This window comes from Oryza glaberrima, chromosome 1, assembly GCF_000147395.1.
Source record: "Oryza glaberrima chromosome 1, OglaRS2, whole genome shotgun sequence".
Lineage (NCBI taxonomy): Eukaryota > Viridiplantae > Streptophyta > Magnoliopsida > Poales > Poaceae > Oryza > Oryza glaberrima.
In genome coordinates this window covers 38,127,373-38,144,066 of record NC_068326.1, presented here as the reverse complement: position 1 = coordinate 38,144,066, position 16,694 = coordinate 38,127,373, and the positions used below count along the sequence as shown (strand labels likewise).

Below are 16,694 nucleotides of genomic sequence, written 5' to 3'. Positions count from 1 at the left end.
TTGCGGGATATAGGAATTGGACTGAGGCAATTGAGTGAGTTCAATTAGACTTTTACCACGGCATAGCGATGGCTACTATCCAAATTCTAATGGGCCCAATTATGATGGCCCAATGTTAGTTTACGATTTGTGGGCCTAATCGGATCGTTGCGTTTGTCCGGGAATCGGTTTATCTGGACCGTAAACTTCAAATCCAACGGTTCACAGAAACCCGACGGGATAGGGTCGTTACAATGTCCGCAAGTTGGCGCGCAGCTCACCTCCTCTCGCTCCTTGCGCTTTTCGGGCCGCCGGCGGCGGCCGGAGCTAGCTACACCACGTGTGAAGGTTATTTTTACTCTGAGAAGGTAGAGAGATTCTACCTATTGCATTAATGATGGGTCAAAATGATACAAACATTCCTAAGTAGGCTGCCAAACGGTGAAAAGGTAGACAAATACTGAAAAATAGAAGTGTAACGAAAAGGTAAGAAAAGATAGAAAAAAAAGGAAAAGGAATAAGTGAATAACAGAGAAAACGGAGAGAAATCTTAGAGAAATCAATAAAAAACTGGTTCTCTTGTCTCAGTTTAGCTTGTTAATCCAGTGGCGGATTCGCACACGATGGCTTGCTTTGGACACGAAAACCCCCATCCTACCGAAAACCACCTCCAAACTATCAACTTAACTACGGCGACGAGAGGGAGACGGCCGGGCTTCCGCCATCAGACGGAGCTGGTATTATTTCCTTCTCGATCGATCTCGCATGTCGAGCTGACGAAAGAACCGGAAGCGACTACCGTCGGGTGCCTCGTGGAGAGGAGGTAAAATCGGGCGCTGACGTCAGCATACGTGCAAAAACAATTTAAACTATTTTTTCTCTTAAATTATTTATCATGATTTAATCAAAATCATGATCTGATTGCACAATTAAATTCGTTGCAATTAAATCTTCAAAACAAAACCACACATGGATATATTCCGACGGATTTTTTATCTTATTATTGAATTATTTTCAAATTGTCGACAGTGGGTACCCGTAGACCGGATATAGAGGGTATTGGGGTACGCTGGTACGAGGATCTACGTAGTACGACATCAAGCAAACAGAAAACAAGAATTATACTGGTTTAGACCCCTTAGCAGGTAATAGCCCTAATCCAATTGGTATGGGATTATATAATGGAAACCACAGATTACAGAAGGAATAGCGGAACTCGATGATACCGACGAGATCGTAGTCGAGTTGGTTCGACTAGATCACACGGCGACTTGGCTCCTGTAGGCTCCGGCTTCGTAGGCTGTGGTGGATGTGTTGGCGGTGTGATTCGATGCCTTACGTCCTGCCCAGGGGTCCCTTTTATATCGCGGGTCAGTTGATCTCCAAGTAGGACTCGGAGATATCAGACCCCTCACGATATGGCAAATACCCAATCTTGTCTGAGTAGGACTCCTTCCATCTGTGGATTCCGCTTCTATCTCGTGATAGATTTCTTTAACGCATACAAGGACTATCCGTATACGCGCGGGTATGCCATATCAATATACAACGCATATCTAAGGATAGAGGGTATACCTTATCCGTAACCCTGACAGTAGCCCCCAACTTCTGCTTAAATGAACTCATGTAACCAATCGTGACTTCTGATGTCGGAATCGTTGTCGTTCTCATCTGATCGATCTCGGTGTGAGAACCGTAGAGACGAAGAGTTATCGACAACGCCGTATGAAGTTCAATGGTCTTGAATGAATTTAAATTGAAGTCTAAAAACTACCACGCGTAACGGACCCAGAATTTTCCGGCGGCAATCTCTCTCCTTTCCTTGGAATACGCACCGTCGGTAGTGCGGTTATTTAAAGGGATTTTGGGGATCCATTTTGAAGTCCGTTTGCCAAAGAACTCTCAAGTCTTCAAGCGCCCTTCGTCATCTCCGCTCCTGCAGAGAAAACCCTAGCCTGCTTCTTTCGCTTTACTCTCCGGCGATCCTCCGGCAGCGATGGATCTCGACAAGTCCACCTCCACCACCGCGTCCCTGAAGAAGTTGCAAGATGACGGCGCCTTCCCTGGTCGCGGGACCATGCAGAGGGAGTTAGGAGGTATTGAACCCGAACCCATCTTGGGCCGTATGGTTGCGGTCGAAGATTACATTTCTTGCGGTTTTCTTCCTCCGCCTTCCAAATTTCTTCTTCTTGTCTTGAACTTTTATGGCCTTTCTTTGCTTCACCTGAACCCCAACTCCATCGCATTCCTTAGTATTTTCTCCTATCTTTGCGAGGCCTATATTGGGGTAGAGCCATTCCTTGATCTTTTCCGTTTTTACTATGAGTTGCACTGGATGGAATCCAATAGGGTATCCGGATGTGTTGGATTCCGACTTCAGGATCGCCTGAAGTCGCGTTACATCCCCTTCTAGTGCCCCTCTTCTCGCAGCAAATGGCGGGCGAGATGGTTCTATCTTCAGATAGAAAACTCGGATCCCGTCCTTGTTGTCCCGGAAGAACAACCAGACAAAATCCCAGAGTGGACCGCCAAACCCGCCCTGACTCCCTCCCTTCAGTCTTTCATCAACATCATCGATAACCTCCGAACTCGAGGGTTGTCGGGGTATGAAGTCGCTGCCGACTTCATAGGTAGACGGATCCAACCGCTCCAGGCCCGCGCCCATCCGGCCTTTGATTACTCGGGGCCAGAGGACACGACCCGGGTCTCTCCTCGGGGTATTTTTTTCTTGTATTTCGGATTTTATCCTGGATGTGTCTGTTTCTCCCGACTTATCGAGTTTCTGTTCTCGATCTACAGGTCTGGACAGCGACACCATGAACCGCCGCGTCGGCCAGGTGATGATCAGCGCTGCCTCGACGGCGAGCGACATCCCGATCCCCCTTTGCGAGAAGGGTCCGGCTGAACACGAGGCTGCGATCAACGTGAGTGTACTCGATGTATCCTTTACATCTTCCTCCCCAGGATCGCGTCGTGACTTCATGTTATGCAGGCTCTCCCTCTGACGGACGTCATCGGGCCACTTATGGACCACTAGGCGGCAGCGTCCTTGAAGGAGGGCGTCACCAAGGAGGCGTCCGACATTGCTGCTGCTACCATGAGTGGCAGCAATGTTCCGAAGAAGGGGAGGAAATTCTCCTCTGTACTCGGGACCTGTCGGAAGGCGCCAAGCCCAGTGGTAAGCCTCTCTTGTTCTTTAGCATGTAGTCGGAATGATTTAGCCTCACATCATCCTATCTCACTTAGGCCTCGGACGCGTCTCCTCCACCTCAGCGAAGGCAGAGGCTTGTGACGATCGGCAAGAAGTAAGTGGATGTTTTTTGAAGTTTTTTCATTCACGAAGTCCTGATTAACTAGCTTCATGAAAGAGAGGAAACTCTTCGCAGGGCGGCACGGGCGAAGCCGGCGCAAGGCGGGACTGGTTCGACTTCCAGCACGTCCCCTGCAGCGACTTCGACAGATGTCGTGGTCGCTACTAAGGACCGGGAGGTGACGCCGAGTAGCCTCGCCGTCGGCCTTGTGCCTGCTCGGGGCCCGCCTGCCGATGCCCTCACCTGGGGGGAGCTCCAAGCAGAGATGGAGTGCATCCTCTAGGCCGGTGCTCGCAGCGTAGGCTGCGAGATCGAGGAGGCCAAGGCAGCGGCGTCGTCGGCGAACCAACGCGCCGACAAGCTAGCGCGTGAACTGGCGGAGGCCCGCGAGGACCTCCTGAAGATGAGGGGGCTGGTGGCCGGCAACGAAAGGTAGCGACAAGGGCTCGAGCACCGGATGTCGGAGCTCGAGAACAACTTGTCAGAGATCCGCGGCTCGCTACGGGTATCTTACACCGGCCTACACCAGCTCGCCGGGTAGTGCGGCGTCACGACCACCATCCCGGCGAACCCTGACGAGTTCTCGCTGATGTCCTCGCTCGCGGAGCTGGCTACGGCGATGGAGGAGATCCCCTCCAAGCATGCGGCTAGGATCGGTGAGGAGACGTCCAACGGGATCTACACCAGGGCGTGCCACGTCCTCGCGTGCGTAAGGCCGGCGCATCCCGACTTGGACCTGAGGAGGGCTCTGGACCAGGAGGCCGCCGATGACGCGTGCAAGGGCGTGATGGAGGAAGTCGGAGATTTGGGGGAGTCTGTCCTCCCCCTTTTGAATAGTAGGATTTTATTTTCCTTGTACTCCTTAATTAACATGCTGTAAAAACTCTCAATGGGCTTGAACTGCTTCTATCCATACAGTCATCTTTCCTTGTCTTCTTAGCATGTAATTCCGAGTATTTTGTTGTCGTTATAGGGATGTTCATGTTGAGAATGTCCAGCAGCGCGGGCACCTTGACTAAACAAGCTTACCACATCATGCTTAAATTAAATGACAGATAGCCTATCCAAAACATGCAAGTGTTACGTATATATACGTAACAGTTTATTCGATCAAATCCAAACATGCAACTGGAACTTACGTACTCCCTCCGTCCCACAATATAAGGGATTTTAAGTTTTTCCTTACAACATTTGACCACTCGTCTTATTCAAATTTTTTTTGGCAAATATAAAAAACGAAAAATTCTGCTTAAAGTACTGTAGATAATAAAGTAAGTCACAAATAAAATAAATAATAATTTCAAAAAATTTTGAATAAGACGAGTGATCAAACGTTACAAACAAAAAATCAAAATCCCTTATATTATAGGACAGAGGGAGTACTATATAGTCGTTGCTTTCCTCATCGATCTCCTTAATTGTATGGAGCCTGTAAGTGCTGTTCTCTTTAGAAATTAATGGTGTAGGCCGGCGACTGATCCGGGTTGAAGAGGCCGAAGTGCTTCTCGGTGTCGGCGCCTTTCTTGTCGTAATCGTTGAACATTGGCGGGAAACTGTTTTAACAGCTCGATCGAGTGGACGTCCACCCGTTTATTACATGTCATCTAAATGGTTATGAAAAAATTGAAAAAATATGAACAAGATAGATAAATATGTAATATATCACTCCACAAACATGCAAGTTAAAACTCAACTTCTACAAATTCTAACAAATATAACAAACAAGACTCAAATTAATATATGTATATTTACAGTTAAATTTTTTATTTTTGTTACAACTTGTAGAAGTTGAATTTGAATTTGCATGTTTGTGAAGTGATATATTACATACTGATCTATCTTGTCAATTTTTTTGAAAATATTTAGTAACCATTTAGTTGACATGCAGTAAACGGGTGGACGTCCACTCAAGCTATTAGAATCCATCTCCGAAAATGTAGATCTCGATTTTCCCGGCCCTCTTGGGCGTCCCCTGCCCGACGTGTTTGATCAGGTTCTGGTTGTACGTCTGCGCGTTGCTGGCGCTCGCCGCCGTGCCGCCGGCCGACGGCCACCCGCTCTCCGACACCACGATCGGCACGCTCCCGGCGCCGGCGCTCTCCAGCGCGGAGTAGAACGTGTCGACGATGGCGTCGAACTGGTTCTGGTAAGCCTTGCTGCCGTCCGGCACCACCGTGCCCGGCGACGTGAAGAGCGCGTAGTTGATGTCGTCGATCTGGGCCCGCAGGTTGCCCACGTAGGCGAAGTAGGGGCAGACGTTGGCCATCAGCGGCGCGCCGGTGCTCGCCAGGTACTTCGCGATGGGCGTCATGTACGAGTGAGGCCGGCAGCGGAGAGCGCGTTGTTCATGTTCTGCATGGCCGGGAGGACGTTCTGCGTGTTGCCGCTGTCAACCTCGTTGCCGACGGCGATGTAGCAGAAGTTGACGCCCGGGTAGGCCTGGACGTTCTGCTTGACCCAATTGGCCACGGCGGAGGGGTCGGAGGCGAACGCGGAGAGGTTCTCGTTGGCGACGCCCATGGTGAGGGCGATGTTTGAGCCGGTTATATGTATGAAAGATTTTCCTGGACACTAGACCAGTTTGTTTTCAGACGGACCATAAGTGCAACCGCACAGAAAAATAAAGGACGAGCATCAGGGCGTCGCCCGCACAGAAAAATCTATTTTCGTGTGCGGGTCATTTAACAGGCCCGCATGCGAAAATAAGCCTATTTTTTCATGAGGGCCTGTTAAGTGACCCGCACACGAAAATAACCCACCCCACGCGCTGGCAACCTTATCCTCTCCCGTCACGGGCGAGCGCTGCCATTAATTTCCTCCCCACATCCTCCAATCCTCCCTCTCCCTCTCCCTCTCCTCCTCCCCATCCCCTTCTCGGCGACGCCGGCGCCCTCGGTTAGGGCGGGGGAGACGGCGGCATCGATGGCGGCGGCAGCATTGGCGGGCGTCGTGGCTGCATCGGCGGCGGCATCAGCGAGTGCGGCGACGACATCGGCGGGCGCCGCAGCGACATCAGCGGTGGCATCAGAGGGCGTTGCGGCGGCATCAGCGAGTGCGGCGGTGGCGGCCGTGGGGACGGCGGCGGCGGGCCTCGGGCAAGGCAGCGACGACGGCGGCGGCGGTGTTAACGGCGGCTAGGTTAGGGTTTGCGGGTTGATTTTGATTTTTTTTTTTTTGGTTTCGGTTTTTAATTTTCCCGTGCGTGCGGCGCCCGCACGCGAAAATCGATTTTCACGTGCGGGTGTGTCACCCGCACGAAAAAATCGGGATTTTCACAGGCGCACACTTCCAGACGGGTAGAAGCTCCGCACGTAAAAATCAATTCCACCTGCACGCAAAAATCATTCATGTAGTAGTATATATACTACCTCCGTTTTTTAATAGATGACGCCGTTGACTTTTTCTCACATGTTTGACCATTCGTCTTATTCAAAAAATTTACGTAATTATAATTTATTTTGTTATGAATTGTTTTATCACTCATAGTATTTTATGTGTGATTTATATCTTATACATTTGCATAAAATTTTTGAACAAGACGAATGGTCAAACATGTGAGAAAAGGTCAACGGCGTCATTTATTAAAAAACGGAGGTAGTATATACTTACCTTTAGGAGTGACCGCAAGTACTCCAAGGACCAATGCCAGTGTTAAAATGGAAGCAACACCATGCTTTGCCATCTTTGTTTGCAGGCACAGGTAGGCTTTGGATGCGCCGCCTCTCTCGATCTAGATACGACGCCTCTCTCCTCTCTAGGGTTAGCCTCTCTCCTCTTTAGAGTTAGCCAGTTAGTGATTTAGGGACTTGGGTTGGGCTGGGAACTTGGGGAGGAATTATGGACTATTTGGATGGGCCTTTTTAACTTCAGAAATTCCGACAAACTTTCCGGAATTTTTCCGACCGATTCTGAGTTCCGACGGAAACTGCTATTATCATATTCGATTCCGTTTCCGAAAAATTATTTCCGTTTCCGATTCCGTTTCTGAGAAGAAAAAATTCCGACCGGCTGATTCCGTTTCCGAAAATAGGTCCGGAATCCGGAAAAATTCCAAACCATTTTCACCCCTACAGGTAGCTATAGCTAGTTGTTAAGGAGCCTGCTGACCACTTTGCATGCCGATGCAATGTAACAAAAGCATTCACCCCTATTTATACAAGTTCCTAGCACGTCTATATTTAGCATGTATTTTTTTTTCAAAAAATATATATTTTAATAAATGACGTTGACTTTTGAAATAACGTTGGACTGTTCGTATTATTTAAATAATTAGTGTGAATATGCTAAAGTATAAGTCATGCTTAAATATTCTTTAATGATAAAATATGTCACAAACAAAATAAACAATATTTCTATAATTTATTTTGAACAGAACGAATGATTAAACATCAGATCAAAGTCAATAGTATTATCTATTAGAAAACAGATGAAGTATGTAGCATGCAGTTTGCGAGGTAATGGTATATAGGTGATTGCTCCGGTCCACATTACCAGGCTGTCACGAAACTTTCTTTTTATTTTGTATCTATTTCACACCAAGTTTGTTTATTGATAAACTTATAGTTCCATTCTGGTTTGGAACTGATAATTTTATACTCCATCTGTTTCATATTATAAGTCGTTTGACTTTTTCCTTATCAAATTTCTTTAAGTTTGATTAAGTTTGTCGAAAAATATACTAGCATTTTCAATACAAAACAAATATATTACCAAATATATTTATTGTTAAATTTAATGAAACTAATTTGGTGTTGTAGATGTTGCTATTTTTTTCTATAAAGTTGGTCAAACCTAAAGAAGTTTGACTAAAAAAAAAAGTCAAATGACTTATAATACGAAACAGGGAGAGTATTTCAAAGGAGTCTTAAAGGGCTCTTTGAAACGCAAGATTGAAAAAAAAAAGAGAAATAGAAATAACTTAGTATTTTGTTAAGTGTAAAATATAGATTGCAAAATAGATTAAAAAATAGGAATGATTGTTTGAGTAGACCACACAAAAACCCACGAGTCGGATGATAGATATTCAAATGAAATTTCTATGAGGTTGAAGTTTTTTTGCTAACTTTTCTTCAATATCTTTATAGTATTTTTATTTCATAGGAATTTCAAATAAAATGGTGGGAGTTAATGCTTTGTTCAAAGGCCTTTCTTGGAAATTTTCATGTAGGATCAAGATCCTCCAATATTTCAATGTTTGTCGTACAAATCAAAGAGGGGATAAATTTCTTATGTTTTTCCTCTTGAATTGCAAGGAAAAGTTCCTATGTTTCTCGTTTGCTCATTCATACGAGTCAAAGACATCAACACTCAACAGTGTTATTTCCTATAAGATTAAAATTCCTTTTTTTTCCCTTTGCTTTTCCTTCATTTTAAAGAGGCCCTATAGTATGTCTGGTAATTGGTGAAGTTATAAAGGAATAAGGGATAAAAATGGCTATGCTCCCTTTCAAACGCAGGAATAGTAAAATATAGGAATATAAAAAAATGGAATCTCCGTAGGGATGTATATGAAAACAGAACTACAAAACACAGAAACAAAGATATGTTTGGAACGCTGAAAAACAAAACACAAAAATACAAAAAAAAAAAGGAATGCGGATGTACGTACAACAAATGAGTAGAAAAGCACATGAAGAAGAATAGATAGTTGGGTGTTTGGAATACATGATTTTTCTCTCTCCCGCTCCTCTCACTTTTCAGCATAGGAAGAGAAAACATTGGTTTTCCCCGTTTTGGGTGCAAACTGCAAAGGTACAGATACAGGAAACTTCTCCTATATTCTGCCTTCCTCTGTTCCTTAGTTCCAAACGAGCGATTGACGTGAACCGTTATCACGTGATTATCACGTGCAGTACCTTTTTAGTTTTTAAAACTATAGTATACGTCGCGATAATCGTCAAATCTGGTTGTGTTCTTAGGTCCTCCGACACGAAAAACGGAGCAATAGATTAATACGTGATTAATTAATTATTAGCTTAAAATACTTTTAAAAATGGAATAATATGATTTTTAAAAGCAACTTTTCTATAGAAATTTTTTACAAAACACGCACCGTTTAACAGTTTGAAAAGCCTTGGGAACTTGGACTTAAGAACACAATATAAAATGGTTTGGTAAACCCTGTTAACCGCTGGATTTTTTTTCTTTTGTTTTTCGAGGATATTGGAACTTCAACAGGCTGTGTTCGTAATCAAGGAATGGGAACAAATCCCTCACGTACGGAAAACGGAACGGTCCATTAACGCGTGATTAATTAAGTATTAGTTATTTTTTTTAAAAATGGATTAATTTGATTTTTTTAAGCAACTTTCGTATACAATTTTTTTAAAAAAATCACACCGTTTAGTAGTTTGAAAAGCGTGCGCGCGAAAAAAGAGAGTGATTGGGAACATGGGATTGCAAACACAGCCTGGCGTGTATACGAAGTCTACGAAGTACATCTGCACGTGCTGTTTGTGCTAATTAGCTCAGACAATTACCTCGTGGCTAGTATCATATGGGTTTTCATAATGTTAACCTTGAGGTTTGCGTACGCCACTTGAACGAATTCACCGGTATCTGGGAAGGATATTATTATTCTTGTTAGTCGCGACACTCACCAGCTTCGATTCTCAGCACCTCTCCCTAGCTAGTCACGTTTGTCACGAACTCGCAATTCAGTATTATCCATGGACCATGGGCCGTTGGATGAAGCTTCTACTGTCCAGATCGTGTGAACGGGTGGCGGTGTGCTGGTGTTGGGCTGATTAAGGGCATATTTGGTAAAGCTCAAACTCTTAAATCTAGCTATAGGAGTTGGAGCAAGCAAAACCCAGCTTCACCTTCTTTTTTTTTCATTTCATGACTTGGATCTAAAATAAAGTTATGAAGCAGGCTAAACTCGGGCGTGGCTAATTGGCGCGCGCGGCTGGCAGCCCCTTTTTCGCTTTTTTTTTTTGCGATTTTTTCTCTTTTTTTCGCTTTCTTATTTTTTTCCAAATATTTTCAGTTTCCTTTGTGCCTTTTTTCTAATTTTTTTTTAATCTTTAGCAGACTTGTTTTCAAATGTTTGAGTTGAAAGTATTTAAATTTTAAGTTGAAAATTTTTAAATTGAAATTTTTCAATCTCGAGTCGAGAGTTTTCAAAACTCGAGTTGAAAGTTTTTTAAATCTTAAACTTAAAAATTTTCAAATCTCGAGTTGAAAGTTTTCAAATCTGAGTTGTAAGTTTTTAAAATTTGTCTTATAAATTTAAATCTCGAGTTGAAATTTTAAAAGTTTAAGTTGAAAGTTTCTAAAATTTGACTTCAAAGTTTAAATCTTAAGTCAAGAGTTTTTAAATCCAACTCGAAAGTTTTCAATCAGTTAGTAAAAAAATCTCCAGAAAAAATCTACTCTTAATTTCGTAATTATCCTTAACTAACTTACTTAGTACGTCTTAACTCCCCCGGAACGCACGCTGGCGGCGCGTGCGCGAGCTAGCTTTTCCGGGCTACACCTAGCTCCACCTTTTTTAAAATTTTGTGAGAGCGCTCCACTCAGTTCTGCTATCATTTTACGTAAAACTCTTAGGCTGCACTAAACAGGTCCTAACTTCATGGGTGATTGCTAATTCGTTTTCAAATCTTAACTTATAAATTTTCAAATCTGAATTCGAAAATTTCAAATCTCGAGTTAAAAGTTTTTAAATCCGAATAGAAAGTTTTCAAATCTTGGTTGAAAAATTTCAAACCTGAGTTGAAAGTTTTCAAATCTCGAGTTGAAAGTTTTCAAGTTTGAGATGAAAACTTGAAAGTTTTCAAATTTTGACTTAAAAAATTTAAATTTTGAGTTAAAAGTTTTCAAATCTGGGTTTAAAATTTTCAAAATTTGACTTTAGATATATATTTTCTTTTCAATTTGTTAGTAAAAAAATCTCGCGGAAAAAAGAAAAATCTTATCTACTACCGTCATTATCTCAAACTGTTGTTATCTTAAGACTAATACTAGTCTAACCACCTTATCCCAACAAAGCGCTGCGTATGCGCCAACTAGCGATCCCCAACTTCGTGAGCCTGGGCTTTAATTCGGTGTATGATGTGAGCCCTGTCTAATATAATTTGGGCATGTTCAGGCCGTTCGATCAAATTTCAGCGGTCCAGATTGCTTCGCGCGGAGGAAAACGTACATCCTGATGGAACGAGAGATTGGGAAAAAAAATTAACGAAGAGAGATGGAAAAATGAAAAGGACAAAAAGAAAATATACCGCCAAAACTCCGACCCCATTTTTTTGGCGGGGAAAACGGCGATCCTCATTCGGTGCTCGTCTGATCTCAATGCAGTATGTGTGTCATATGGCAATCACAAGCTTGGTGCTCAAGTTTATATAGATTTTGCATTGTTCTTCATAGAGATATATGTTTGTAGTTAGCTAAGCTACATTGTCAGATAAGATTACTTGAGCATCACGTACGGTTGTGACATGAACATCATGATTCATTCAGGTACAAAAAACTGTCTCAACGATGCATCAAGTATCAAACATGTAAAAGACTGAAGGAATCTGCCGTCGCAAGGAATCATGCAAAAGACTGAAGTTCAGTGAGTTGTCCACCTTTATCTTCATATGTTTTAGTTAGCTAAGCTACATTGTCAGATAAGATTACTTGAGCATCACGTACGGTTGTGACATGAACATCATGATTCAGGTACAAAAAAAACTCTCAACGATGCATCAAAGTATCAAACATGTAAAAGACCGAAGGAATCTGCCGTCGCAAGGAATCATGCAAAAGACTGAAGTTCAGTGAGTTGTCCACCTTATCTTCACACCTGCCCTCTCCTCATCCTCTTCACCACCTGCCCTCCCCCCCCTTCTCTAGATCCTCATCCTCCCGAGGTTTCTTTGGCACAACTGGTTTTGCTTTGACTGCAAAGAAATAATTTTCATTAATTTTACATAGCAAGTCACAAAAAAACTACGAGAAAAGCTGAAAAAAAGATAAACAAACTTACTGTTGCGAAAACTCAGAAGTGTCTTAGCACTTATTTCTTTGATTCCAGCATCTCTTAGCAGCTTAATCTCAGATGTCTTCACCAAAACAACTGTACAGAGATTTTTTTGGTGGATATATTCATCCAGTGCCATTGTCCCACCAAACATAACCACCAATCTTTTGGTCTCTTTCTCTTCAGTATTAGAAGAGTCACACTTCATAATTGTGACACTGCCTTCTTTACTCATCCAACACTTGTAAAACTTTTGAGAGAGATCCTTAATTAACTTTTGATAATGAGGAGATTTGTCTTCAAAGTTGTCAACCACAATAAGCAAGCGATGGGCTGAAAAAGTTTTCATAATTTCAAGAAAGGAAGCAATTTCAGCTTCTTCATCATCAGCCTTAACCCAACAGATTGAATCCTCGGATTCATCTGATTCCTTAATTTCATTTGTTGTGTTAGAAATTTGTTTTCCACCATCACGTTTGTCTGGAAAAAAAAGAAGCAAGAGTACAAATTAAATCTGAAACAAGCACAATCTGAAACAACAATGTTATAACAGAGGAAAAAAAGAAAACATGACAAATTAAATACATAAGGAGAGACAGAGTAAGCAGCAAATGTGACTATAACCCAAACAATGTAGGACGTAAAAAACTGAAGTACTGAACCACTGATCTGATAATTATCTTATGAATGTTCTAACTACCGAACATTGCTTTAGGAAAAAAGAGGCAATGCATTTATACAAATCGCGCTTTACTTGCCAGACTAAAAATCAATCTGGAACGTGTCAAAGGGCCAAGACACTTCTGGTGAATATGTGCATGTGAGCTGTAAGTGTTGACTACTACAATACTCATCTCATCTGAAACCGAGTATTCTTATGACTCCCCAGTTAAGATGCCTATATATGGAGCATTCATATCTGTAGGGGCTGGAGTGCTGGACGGACTAAGAGTCTACAGAGCGGCGTGTACAAAATAGAAAAATATAACTGCCAAAAGAGTAAAAAACACGAGTTTTTGGAACTGGCGCACCCACAAAAACAAGGCCTTTTTGCTAGTTGGTCGCCCGCATTAGTGTCGAGCAGAGCAATTTTTATTTTATCATCAGACAAGGCAAAAAGGAAACAGAGCATACCAAAAATTGAAAAATGCAAGAGTACAAATTATATCTGAAACACGCGTAATCTGAAACAACATGTTATAACAGGGCAAAAAAAAGGAAACAGAGCATACCAAAAATTTTTCGCAGATAGCTGCTCCATGATATCCTGAACTGCGGCTGACTAAGAATTGAAACTGTTTTTTCCAGTATACTGAGTACCAATCTATTCCTTGATATCAGGGGGTCATCAACCATACTAACCAGACGATCTGGGATCAGCAGTAGTTCTCTGGGTTTCCAGACCGGGGTCAAGGACTCAAAGCGACCTCTCAAACTCCTCAGAAACAGAAACAGCGACCTGTTGGGATCATCAACCTTTATCTCATATTCACCATTCAGCACATTATAACAGACCTTGTTGTCGGTCCAAACAGTCCCTCTTAACAAGTTAAGGTCAATAAGCTTGAAGAGGAGAGCTATGACTGCCAAAGCCTCTGCCTCCATAACACTCTTGCAAGGTACCTCATGGAAAACCTCAGCCCAGACAAGTTTACCCTCTTTAAAGATGACAAAGGCAAGTTTTGCCTTTCCAGTTTGCTCACAGAATGAAGCATCACACTCCCCCTTGAAAGAATCACTGCATGATTCAGCATCACTCGAGTGGAGGAAGGTCTGAACGGTCCCGTAGCACTTTGTCCAATCATCTACAACAATGACCCTATGTTTAAAGATGTGCTCAAGGAACAAAGTCCATTCATCTTCCAGCAGGATTTCCTTTTCTGTGGTCACATCTAGGGCACTGAGGTAGCGTGGAGACTTCTTCAACAGGTTATTTGTTCTTTGGTTGAAAGTTTTCATGGATTTATCAAGAGGCTGGTGAATGAGTAAACACTTTGAAACAAGTAGTGGACGAATGCTGTCCTCAAACACTTGCTTCAACGCAGGGATAGCAAAGGTCTTACTGGCATCACGAATGCCTGGAAGTACTTTCCGCAGTAAGTCCGCAGTGTCCCCAGGGCCAACACTCAACTGTTCCAAAGAAAGATTGGGCCTTGTGCTGAATCCACGCTCGCCTGGATCTCGAAAAACACCTGCATGCATACAAAAGAACACATAAAAACACCGTCACCAAACAGCCAAAACGAGCATGAAAATAACAGCACAAATCAGCAGCAGGGGATAATCTACGAGTTCTAACAATAGATCAGCAGCAGAGGATAATTCACGAGATCAAACAATAAAAGATCAGTAGCAGGGATAATCTACAAGATCAAACAACAGATCAGCAGCAGGGTAGATAATCCACAAGAACAAATCTACCAGGGGATAATCTACAAGTTCTAACAATAGATCAGCAGCAGAGGATAATTCACAAGATCAAACAATAATAGATCAGTAGCAGGGGATAATCTCTACAAGATCAAACAACAGCTCAGCAGCAGGGGAATAATCCACAAGAACAAATCTACCGGGGGGTAATCTCCAAGATCGAACAATAGAGTAAAAAAAAAGGACTGCTTTGACATTGCCCCCACCTCCCCCAGTCTCCACGCCAAGCAAATCTACCAGATCTCAAACAGACTAGAGAAACAAATCCCCAGTTTCCACGCCCAGTACAAATCAGAGGATTTTTTTAATATATATAAACGAGAGAAACAAATTCGCCAAATTAATGGACCATCACACAAATTAATAGGGTTTAATCTGCAAGATCAACTAGGAAACAAATCCGAGCCAACCCAACTTAATAGACCATCACATAGATCAATAAGGTTTTAATCTACAAGATCAGCTAGGGAAACAAAACTTAGACCATCCCTAGAGACGAGTGGATTGACCTGAGTTATCCTCGGCTTGCTTGCTGCCGCCGGCGGTCAGCGCACGGCACAGCGTCCATCTCCGGCGGCCGAACCGAAAAAGACTCGACATCTCCGCAGATCTCCCTCCCAATTCCTCGTCGCCCCTTCCTGGCCGCCTCGTCCACCAGAAGGGAGACGGGGAAAAGGGGTTTCCAGAGAGTAGAAGGGAAGGGGAAAGTGAAGCGAGTGTACGACGACCAATAGAGATTTTTTTTTCCCCTTGTTGAGAAAGTGCGAATAGAGACTACTGGGCCTTCATGTTCGACTTTGGGAGTTTGGGGATCCGCAAGGCAGGCAGGAAGTTGAAGGCTTGGTTTGACATAGCTGAAACTTTTGGCCCGGTTTGAGATAGCTGATTTTTTTTTTGGCTCGACATACTGTATAATCTATTTTTTTCACTGATTGCTAGTATTTGACTGTACAAATGAAGGAATTAACTAATTCTTATTATGGATAATCCAATTTTTATGATAAATCTAGAAACTCGGGTAAAGTGCATCAACAAATAATCGCACAGTCGTAAAAATGTTTGAACAAAACCGTAGGTATTATATCAAAGTTACCTATACTACTGTTTCATAAAACCACATAATTAACCAATTTAATCCAAATCTAACATGTAGGGGGGGAGGGGAGGGGGTGGTTTACGAGTTATTTCATCCACCATACTTCACTGAGCATGTAAAAGTTTCATCCCACATGTCAGATCATATAAAACTATCATCTCACGTCATATTTAAGTAGAATTTGTCACTTGTGCGATTTTATGAAACACTACCGTAATACTCGTAATACTCGTGGTTATGTGTCACATGCCAAAACCCATATGGTTTTGTATTACTTAGACCATAATACCTATGGTTACGTGCAATTTACTTTACAAAAGTGACAGTACGCAATCCGAACTCTAGATTGGGATCATGGATTTATATTACTAACATGTACTCCATCGATCATGGAGTAAGTATTTTGGTTCCATCGATCCAATTTAATGGAGCCATCAAAGAAAAGCAAACAAAACAAAATCGCCCTCGACATCACAGCCAGCAAGGAGGGGCAAAAATGACTTGTTAAGGAGTGGCACTACTACAAAAACGATTTTTCTGTACGGGACCCATGATTTTTGCAAACGGACCGTAAGTTGTCGCGTCTGGAAAAATCGAGCGGCATTTTCGCATACGGCTCCTTAAGGCGCCCATATGGAAAAATCGTTTTTTTTCCATGCGGGCTCTTAAGAGGTCTGTATGTAAAAATAAGCTCGTTTTTGCATGCGAATCACTTAAGAGCCCGCATGGAAAAATGAGTTAGCATTTTTACATGCGGACCACTTAAGATACCCGCAAACAAAAAAAATCACACCTTTTTTTTCATCTCCCTCCACTCTCTTTTCCCTCCCACCACTTCAAATTATTTCTATCTCCTCTCTCTCTCTCTATTTTAGTCTCCCCTCTCTCTCTCTCTCTTCCTATCCTCTTC

At 42.8% G+C, this 16,694-nt stretch overlaps 1 protein-coding gene and 1 pseudogene across 1 annotated transcript; both read right to left on the bottom strand.

Moving 5' to 3' along the window:
* Window positions 1-4,737: 4,737 nt before the first annotated feature.
* Window positions 4,738-6,972, bottom strand: LOC127759995 (glucan endo-1,3-beta-glucosidase, acidic isoform-like; annotated as a pseudogene).
* Window positions 6,973-11,831: 4,859 nt separating this feature from the next.
* LOC127765772 (uncharacterized) lies at window positions 11,832-16,499 on the bottom strand. Its single transcript, XM_052290727.1, has 4 exons — window positions 15,198-16,499; window positions 13,491-14,450; window positions 12,265-12,738; window positions 11,832-12,178 (listed from the first exon to the last, which is right to left on the bottom strand). The coding sequence occupies exons 1-4, from the start codon at window positions 15,286-15,288 to the stop codon at window positions 12,102-12,104; spliced, it is 1,602 nt and encodes a 533-aa protein (XP_052146687.1). The 5' UTR covers window positions 15,289-16,499; the 3' UTR covers window positions 11,832-12,101.
* Between the last annotated feature and the right edge of the window lie 195 nt (window positions 16,500-16,694).

What these genes read in the sequence shown, in the direction of transcription:
- LOC127765772 (XM_052290727.1), bottom strand. Translation starts at nt 15,288, where the DNA reads ATGTCGAGTCTTTTTCGGTTCGGCCGCCGGAGATGGACGCTGTGCCGT. An exon ending in CTATCTGCGAAAAATTTTTG is followed by an intron (nt 12,739 to 13,490) that starts GTATGCTCTGTT and finishes TTTTTTTTCCAG; the next exon opens with ACAAACGTGATGGTGGAAAA. An exon ending in ACTTCTGAGTTTTCGCAACA is followed by an intron (nt 12,179 to 12,264) that starts GTAAGTTTGTTT and finishes ATTTCTTTGCAG; the next exon opens with TCAAAGCAAAACCAGTTGTG.